General features: G+C 40.3%; 2 protein-coding genes across 2 annotated transcripts; one reads left to right on the forward strand and one right to left on the reverse strand.

Moving 5' to 3' along the window:
- The first annotated feature begins 964 nt into the window (after positions 1-964).
- On the forward strand, positions 965-3,354 carry LOC144660057 (uncharacterized). The gene is made up of 3 exons (XM_078520617.1): positions 965-1,379; positions 1,928-2,129; positions 2,842-3,354. The coding sequence occupies exons 1-3, from the start codon at positions 1,083-1,085 to the stop codon at positions 3,063-3,065; spliced, it is 723 nt and encodes a 240-aa protein (XP_078376743.1). The 5' UTR covers positions 965-1,082; the 3' UTR covers positions 3,066-3,354.
- Positions 3,355-4,316: 962 nt separating this feature from the next.
- LOC144659947 (uncharacterized) lies at positions 4,317-9,610 on the reverse strand. The gene is made up of 7 exons (XM_078520479.1): positions 9,233-9,610; positions 8,281-8,524; positions 7,849-7,965; positions 7,469-7,627; positions 6,349-6,683; positions 5,721-5,855; positions 4,317-5,308 (listed from the first exon to the last, which is right to left on the reverse strand). Exons 1-7 carry the CDS (start codon positions 9,335-9,337, stop codon positions 4,973-4,975), a joined length of 1,431 nt encoding a protein of 476 aa, XP_078376605.1. The 5' UTR covers positions 9,338-9,610; the 3' UTR covers positions 4,317-4,972.
- Positions 9,611-9,613: the final 3 nt, after the last annotated feature.

Here is a 9,613-nt window from a genome sequence, read left to right on the forward strand (position 1 = left end):
TCTGGTCACCCCTACTTTGCGGCGCTCTATTGCGCTAGTACGCCAAACATTATTACACATGGCTTGACAGATTTAGTAGACATTGCAGCTGCGATGAAAATAATAAGCCATATGAGTGTAATCGCTGGATATATAGCTCTGTCTCTTGGTTCATGTATTTGCATGCTTGATAAATTTTCTCAGTTGAAAACCAACTCTCCTCCAGAGGTTTCATGTGACTTGTTGACGTCAAAACATGCAAAATTTCCCGGATTCCCCGAAATCATAGATTGACGTAAATCACAACAGTTTCGTAAAACATTTTTTTTCCTTTTTTATGCGTTGTTGTAAATGCCCCCCCCCCCGGGGGGGTACTCCCCCAAAATACCTATACGGGTATGTGCTGCCCAACGGGGTCGTGATTTTGGGTTCCTGATCCGTTTTAGAGACGATGCCTAGAACGGGGTATGATATTTCGAACGCACGAAAGTTTCAAATTATCAGCAGCAAAATTGACCTATTTCTTGGACGGGGTACATTTCGAATGCAAGTTCTCAAGTTGTTAACTTTGGAGACCCGGGCGGCACATACCTACCCAAAACATACCTGAGTACCCCCCACCGGGGGTGTAAATGCTTACAAAAGATTGATTCAATTGCGGTGGTTCAACCCGGTTTAGCAAAGAACCAAGCGTCGTGTAAAGAGGAACTTTAATTTAAAATTTTAAAAATCGTTTGGCACATAATTTCATTGCAGTTCAATTGGGAATTTCAACTAAGCGGAAAAATGAAAATGAAATTTAAGTTGCAGATAATTGGTTCTACCGGTGGTTCTTGGAATAAACTAATGCATGTGATCGATTTTGTAAAATTGATGCTAAATGTGTCGACACGTCACCTGATAAGATTAGTTCCGGGAGATTGTAACCTACTTCGTTCCGCTTCGTTCCAGCGGAGCCGTAGCTGTTGATTGGCCAATTCTCGCGTGGTAGGCGACATAAAAGCGGTCCCCAGTAGAACATTTGCATTTCAGCTGTACAGCGCTATCTCGAAACCCTTTGCACGCAAGTGTGTTACGCCAGGAGCTGAGCTTTTGCAGTCACAATGGTTCTCAATCTTGCTCAAGTCGAAGACAGCCTCGTTTTCCAAACAGGTCAAGATGTGATGGCAAACAACGGTGTTGTACTGTTTGGAATGAGCCCTGGAAATCCGTACTTTAAATCCCGCGTCATCGAGGACTATGTAGAGTACTTGGGAAAGGAACAGAGAAGAATCATTGTGGTGGTACCTCAGCAGCCTGCAGAACACACATACAGAGCTTTGGGAAGCAAGGATGCTGTCAAACGAGCCAAGAAAAATTCCAGTCAGCTCAAGTCGCATTGCAGGAGAGCAATTGAAAAGGTAACAGACGATAAGTTTAAGCACTGTTTATTATAGAAAATGGGAAAGTATCGGATTTTTCCCCTTCTTTTGCAAAACTATATGAGCAACGTCGCAGTACAGTTATATACCTCCTTGTGCAATTCTCCGTTTGGTTATTTACGTTATATTTTTTAATGAAACATCCAATCGGGTTAATATTTTGCACAGATAAGTTGATAACAACATAATTTTATTAGCTAGCTTTCTTCAGCCCCGAAGAAGGCATTTTGACATTTTATTGGGCCCGGCCCGAAAAAAAAAATAAAAAATAGTTATCATAACTTTGGGTGAAGATGACATCTCATCTGAATTCATCGTCCAAAATGTCCTGACTTACCAGCTTAGTATTACATGAAATTTTATCCGTGGAGTACATTCTGTTTTACGTCACGTCACTATATTTTTGCCTCACTTTACAACAATAGGGCCAACTTGGCTCAATCGTATAGCTGTGCGACTGTATTAGTTAAAATACCCCGGTTTAATAATAACGTTCTTACCCGGGTGATATTTTTTCCCCTGTGTAGGTGGGTAAGTCTGAGGCAATGGCCGGAGATTTTTACATGTTGGACTGGACTCGAGAAGTTGATACACACAAAGCATATATAGAAGCATTGGACTTCGTTATTAAGTTTTATAAGAACAATTCCAACTTCCGTTTAGATGTGGTAAAATCTACTGCTAAGGTTTTGGGAAAAGACGCCACTTCCTCAGATGAGAGTGAATCAGGTAGGCAAGTGGTTTTCCACTAAAAAAAGGCGATTAGTTTCTCAAGAATTGTTGTGTCCTTACAATCGTTCTTTAAACTTAGTTTGTGCTTCTCCCTGCTAACATTAGTAACATATCCGTCCGTTTGATGCCATGTTTTAATTTCCAACTCAGTTGTACAGTAGAATCCTGATTTCTCGAAACCTTTGGGGGAACGTTGCCAAAATCGGCAGTTTCAAGGGTTCGAGCGAAATCGGGATATTACTGTCCGTGACAGCTTTCATCTATTTCTTGTCTTCAGTAAAGCATCTGATAGGTCTATCATAACTGTTGAAACATTTCACAATAACGTTTTTCTTGCTTAGTTGCTGTACGGCTTTCCTCAGCCCACAGGTCAATTCATTTCGATGACGTAGCCGAGACGAAAGCTTCGCAAGCATCACGTGACCAATCCGAAACGACCGCGCGACGAATTTACCGAACGGCGTAATTTTCGAAGCTTAAAAACTAGGCAAAAAGCTGGCGAATACAGCCGCCTCTCATTCGAATGAGAGGCGGCTGTATTCGCAGCCTACTAGGCAAACGTTTCCTCGCAACAAAGGGCAGGAGAGGGAGGGTGTGTATGGCAGGGTGTTTGCATATAATTAGGAGAGACTCTACCTCAGTCTACTGATTCAGCACATTTTGTTGATACTGATGTGGTTTAACTTATTGGTAAATCTTTCTTTTTAAGAAACCTCTGACTCTGAGCTCGAGGTAGACGAAAACATCCAGGAAGGAGTGTACTACTTGCTAAAAGAACTTGCTTTTATAATCTCCAGCAAAGAGATCTTTAGGACAGACAGCGTGGCTGTCATTTACCATCGCAGCTGGCCTGTGTATGAGAAGTTTGTAAACGGAGATTATGACGGGGAGCCCAAGAAAGGACTGGGACTGGCCATTATAAAATACAATTAAATACTTGCCGAAATGTCGCTCTCGGTGAAGAGTTTCGAGTGGTGCGTGAATCGGGACAATAGCTTTACTAGTAAGAGTTTTTTTAAACAGAGGCCTTTTGTAAGGTTTCAGTTACGAGGTAAAGCTCGGAATTTGAAGAAGAGACTTCTTTTTCTACCAGTTTCTAGAAAACTGTTTGATATGACACAACGAGTTTAAACTTATTCGTTTCCAGTTAATTGTACCTTCATATTTATTTATATTTATAACCACTAAAAATATAAGTCAGAAAACTGATCAATAAAACAGATAAGAATCACAAATGCTGTTTAGTTTTAACTGACTCTACTCCCCAAGAATAATGTTTATTTGAAGTAAGCGCAACCACAAACAAGTGCTCTTGTTCTTTTATACAGCTGGGACTTAGTGTCTCTAAATGTAAAAGTTTTAAATTACAAGAAAAGAAATTATGAGTATACATAATGTGATTACGCCGGTTGTATGTGCTGCGCGAGCATATTGTTTGTCCAGAGTTCCTTTAGCTGCTTTCAGAGATCTCCTCTTTTGCTCATAGCCTCGAGTCAGTCATTACATATATTGAACAAGTGGACCACATTTTTCCATGGTATCGTGACGTCATATAATGTTCAAAACTCAAGTGGAACCACGAGCCGCAGGCGGATGGTTTCAATGCAAAGTTTTGGAAATTTTATGTCGTCAATACTGTGATCTATAAGAGTGTAGAACATGGAAAAATATGGTCGATTTATAAGTTTATTTTTTTTACAGCAAAAATTCACCTGTTTATTAGAAGAGAAATCACGCGCACATGACAGCCGTAAGAGCAGTCACTTTTTTGGCTTGAAGCGCACGAGTTCTTTGGAAATTTTGCCCCAAACGCTTCATTTCGTAACTCTTAGGTTTCGAATAATTGGAAAAGTCGCGACAATTTCTCAAGTCGCTAAAAGGTGCCTTGCTTTGCGTTACAGGTTATGTTACTTTCATCAACCATAGCTCTCGATCGCGACCAATGAGCGCGCGGGAATTCTCTCAGTTATTGTAAAAAACAACAAACAAACAAAAAACCTACGAAACTAAATAAAAACGAAAAATAAAGCTCTATAAAAATTACAAGTTTTTCAGATGCAGGACAGATACTTTCAAATATCTAAATAGGATTGAGATTTCTGTCAAACATTTTCACTATGCGCAAAAATAGTTTCGGATCTTGGAACAAAATTTCACTCATATAGATATGAACACACAGAGAGTAAAGACTTCGTTGCTTTATTTAGAAATACAATGTTCATTATTGTTTGGGGCAAATAACAAATTCATCATTCTAAGCGTAGTGTATGTACACTGATAACGATATCATTCTTTGACATCTTAGAGTTCAGTGGCTATCATCACTGAGTACACGGTATTAAAAGAGAACTATATATGAAGTTTATTACCCTCGTTATCTAACAAATGTTCGTGTTAGGCAAGTTAATTTAAGAGAAAGTGTATGAGCGTAAGTGATAGGGCCCCAACTCTTCTTTGAGTTAAGATCCTTGGAGCTAGCGTACTGCAATGAAGCCCTGAAGCTTTTAAAAATTGCCACTTTGGTCACCATGGGTCGAAAATAAGTTAATTACCCAAAGAGATCGTCCTCAAAAATTCCCTTATTTTTCTTATCATTATTTTTTTCAGTTGTAGCCAATTTGTTCCATTTGTAAGTAAATTAATTTAATTTTAATATTACAAATGAATTAATGTTGTATAATCATTTCTATAGACAATACTTTTTTAAATAGAATGACGCTCGTTAAAAGAGTCTTACATCATTATTTTAAATAGCACCCAGGACTGGAAACATATTACCATAGTGCTCATGGCTGAAAATGTACTGTAGGCAAGGGGTGAGCTCCCTTACAGCCGATATTTTAACTATGCTCATCATGATCCTCATGGCTTCTCTGTACATATCCGGAAACATGTTTAAGTCTCTTGTCATGAGGAGTCATTAGCCCTTGTTCTACAGAGCCAGCTAATGTGTCTTCCAGTGAGGATGTCCGTCTATTCTCGGGTAAAAGCGGGATTTCCTCTGGCTCAGGTGGACGGTACAGGTACAAAAACAGGATGATCCCCAGCAGGGTTAGTCCAGCGGAGCCCATGAACAGAAGCTCCCATCCCTGAATTGATAACTCGGCTTTGCTGAGGAGTGGAGCGATCACTTTGCCGGCCGACATTGCAGCAATACAGTAAGGCATTATGACCGGCTGGAGGAGAAAAACAAATGACACAAAATTATAAATACTTTTAAAAACATGCAAAGAGATCAGTCGTTTGATGAGCTACCCCGTTTGTTGCACGTTAAGAGAGGGGTGGTGGTGGTGGGGGGAGTAATGCCTAACATATCCCAATACTTTCGTTTCCTCATCAAAAGCAATGCCTTTTCAAACAAGCAAGTAACAAGAATAGAAAATTTATCACACGTTCCTAAGATGCTTTGTTTTTTGAATATATATGCGCTGCACGCGAAAGGGAGAGATGTCGGAGTCAGGTCGTTAGCAAAGCTACTGAATAGAGAAGATGCCGAGTTTTTCTCATTCTGGGAAGCTGTCACAAGCAAATCAACTAATATGGGTGTGATTGCCTACAGCAGGCTCTTTATGAACGGTTTGTTCTTACCATCATTGACTTGGCCACATATTTAGTCGTCAGTGAAGGTAATATTACTCCAGCAACGGAATACGTTAAAAACACCATGATTGCCCCACCAATGAAAAGAGCTTCCTTAACTGGAACTCGCAATGTATTTAGAACCTGAAAAAATGAATGAAAGGTAGAAATAACATTGATTTTGTGAACGATAACCACAAATCAGAGATCAAGCATGTTGAACCCGGCCACTGTTCTCTTGTCCTAATAGAAGTAGGGGTGGGACTCCGTTTTTGAGAGCAGATGCTGATATAATGGGACATTACATTAAAACAACCAGAAGAGGAAAAGAAGTAACTCCCAAAAAGGTACGAGAAAGAGCGTCATTTAAAACGCTTCAAATTTGAGGTATTACAGACACCCAGGATTACAGAGCTTAGGTATGGGATAAATCATGCTTTCCTCTGAAAATATGATAAAGAGAGCAGTACAATCCCATCAAAACGTTTGAGTAATTTTATCCCTTACTCGGATAGATAACAAGGATAAGTGTTAATGTCCTACATTGTGGAGACAGAACGGTATACATTTTCCATCACGACAGGCAAACATTGAATTAAGGAATTTTGACTCAAGAAATAAAACATTTCGCACTCACTGAAGGTCCACCGAGATATGAAATCCCTATTGCGATGATCATGAACATGTAACAGACTGTAAGGACTCTTCTGTCGCCATGTTTATTGTTAGTCATACACTTGGCTTTAGACATGAACGCCATGGTAAGCGCGGCTACTGTAGCTGTTCCTGAGACGCCCACCATCAACCAACCGTACTGCCAGACTTTAAAGTGGAAATGGTTGTAAGCGACCAATGGCAGCACAAAGCCAACCCATGTGGTTATGAAGCCATTCAAAAGGTACAGCATCAAGCCCAAGAGAACACCACGTGACTTGAGTGAGCGTGCCACTGACACGCCATCGTCAGTGTCCCCTTAAAGAGAGTTCATGGAGTCACCATTTTTAGGGTCATTGTGCCTCTTAGAGAGGGTGAAAAGTTAAAAATTTCATTTAACTGCGAAATAAACCTACAGTAAACACCACAGTGTTCCGACTGACTGCGTTTCAAGGGGAGGGGCTTAACAGGCACGGCCAGGGGAAGAGGGGAGGGGGGAGGGGGAAGGGAGGAGTGGGATACCAATATATCTCATTTCTTTCCCCTGGGATACCAATATACCTTAAAAATGCAACAACGTCGTTAAAAGATACCTCAAATTGTTGAAATATAGAATACCCTATACCTGAAAATTTTTACAAAAAATACTGAATACCTTGGTAAAACACCCTAGATACTGTATACCCCAAACCCCTGGCCGGGCCAGGCTTATGGTGCGTGTTTCTAAGGTAAGACCCTAAATCCGTAGGAGAAGCTAACAGAGGGAATGCGGTATTTCCTAAATCATTTATAGCACCATCTTCTACCTTGCGAAAACGTGGAGTGTTTTTCTTTTATAACAACATATCCTTGTATGAAAATATTACTTAATGTTACTATATTTACACGCAACTGTAATCAGAGTTGCACTATTTCTGGTTCCTCTGCGTTGTAGGATTATTTTTCTCTTTTCTCTTCTTATTACAGAATTTTTCAGTTTTCACAATTCCAATCGTGTGTCCCCTAGCATGACGTTTGTCAATCAAAGTCATGCCATAGTCGTGCAACAAGACCAGCTAAGTCTCTGTCACCGAGCCAATCAACTAACAACTCAATCAACTTACCAATTGGAGAACAGTCCTTTTCATCCAGAACAAACGTGACTAAGATTAAACAGATGCATAAGAACAGGATGGTGAGAGCAGCTGGAGCGGAGAACTCGTCGAGTCCTGTTGCTTTACCGAGAGCATTCTTACTAAAGTTGGGTAAAAACGTCGCTGATGCTGTGAGAAAAAAAAGCCAGGAATAAAGATTAGATTTTACCCAAGCCTTGATGACGATCCGGGGAGGGGGGAGGGGTTGCTAAGGCATTGATGCTGCTGCTAATTGCAATGTCAAAAGAAGACAAAAATACTAAAACTCGCAACGAAGACGTCATTTTAATGATGGTATTAGTAATGTTTTCATCAACAGACAGGTCAATATTTGTTGTGGATGGACTTACCAATCGTAGATGACATCACTCCAACCATGCACGTCACTCTGTAGTAAGACATGAATTTTGTGCGGGATTCTCGACTGGTGTTGGCGCCGATAAAACCATAAGCAACTCCTCCGCTACCTGGAAACAAAACAGGACAATCAGGAAATGAAGGTTTTATGTTGGCCACAAAGCTGGTCACATGGTTTTTAAAAGAGAACAATTCTTTCGGTATTGTTGGATACAGGGGTAATCTTAATTATCCTTGTTATATGCTTATTGCTTTAAAATTACACAAGATCCTTTAACATCAATACTTTCGAGACTCTTAGACTTTAATCTCAACGAATCATTCCCTTTTGCTCATTGGGGGCTGCCAGGAAAAATCTTGTTTCTTTTTTTCGCGGGAAATGACAGTTGACCATCACAAAACAAATAATTAGTCGATTCTCTCACCTGCGCCGAAGCCAGCCAAAGCTCTTCCCAGAATAATCAGCACAACTGAGTTAGCTTTGTGTGCAGCCATGTATGTCACGTTTCCACCAATAGCGATTATAAGAGAAGCTATAAGAACAATCTTGATCTGACACAGTTTCTTAACAAGCAGGCTGGCTACTGGCTGAGAAATTCCCTGTCCCAAGGGAAATAGACTCTGCGCCAAGGAGAGGTAAACTGCGGCAGAAGACGTTGTCTTAGATAGCTGAAGAGAGTCAAGAAAAGCTCGTTAGCCTACTTTCGAACCCCACCCAGGGGCTTTATAGGCTCGATTTCTGCTGCTCTTTCGGGCTCGCTTTTCCCGAACAGGGGCTGATATATGAGCCTAGGGGTTTTACCAATCTAGAGGAGGGATCCCCCTTTGTAGATTCATGCAGTTGACGTTTCGAGCGGGGGTCAGCGAAGGATTTGACAAATGGAGAACGCATGAAACACTGTAAACACCACCATCCTATCGGAAGAAGCGTTTGTAAGATTGTGATGGTTTGTGAGCAGTTTAAAATATCAAGCTTGTCTTGAAATATATGTTTTCTAAAAGACTATGTAACAGCTGTTATGCATTTAAACGTTAACAGTGTTATGTTCAAAACGCGAGCGGAAACAGAGCAAGAAATATTCATGTTTCGGTTCCAAAGACTTCATCGTCAACTGGCTGACATATCGTTTCAAGATCGATTTTGTTTGCCTAGCTAGAGATGCCTGTTTTCAATAAATTTAATTACAGTTTCTAACTCGGAGAACTCATTAAGCAACTGGCCAGCAGATTTTTAAAGGATAGATTATTATTTAAACGTGGAAAATCATTTCCGGTTTCATTATATTTGATTTCACGGTGATTTCGATACTCGTGTTTGTGAAATAAATAAATAATAAAAGAAATAAAATTCATACCTTGAATGAAAGATATACTTACAGAAAGGATGTATGGGTATATTGAAGTCATAACTACGGCCCATTCCAGATAATTAACAAAGCCAACCAGTAGAACCACGGCAATGTTCGTTTTGCTCAATGCCATATCGAAGGCTGCGAATGTTGCTTTCAGTAATGGAATAAATATTTGCTGTCGATAACAAGCTTTGACAAGGAAACTTGTTCAAAGATAAACAGCGAAATGTTCCTTTCACGGCTTGAGCTTGTTTTATGTGCCTCTTGCAAAATGAAGGAACTCTTCAAAATAGATTTTGAAATACATTACTCTTACAAGCGCGTGACGTGACGTCATTGGCGCTGTATCTGAAAGGGAATACCCGCTTCGTCTTGTGACTTTCGGGGAATACTTCCGGTTTCAAGG

Source organism: Oculina patagonica, chromosome 7 (assembly GCF_052425735.1).
Source record: "Oculina patagonica isolate OP01 chromosome 7, crgOcupat, whole genome shotgun sequence".
Classification (NCBI taxonomy): Eukaryota; Metazoa; Cnidaria; class Anthozoa; order Scleractinia; family Oculinidae; genus Oculina; species Oculina patagonica.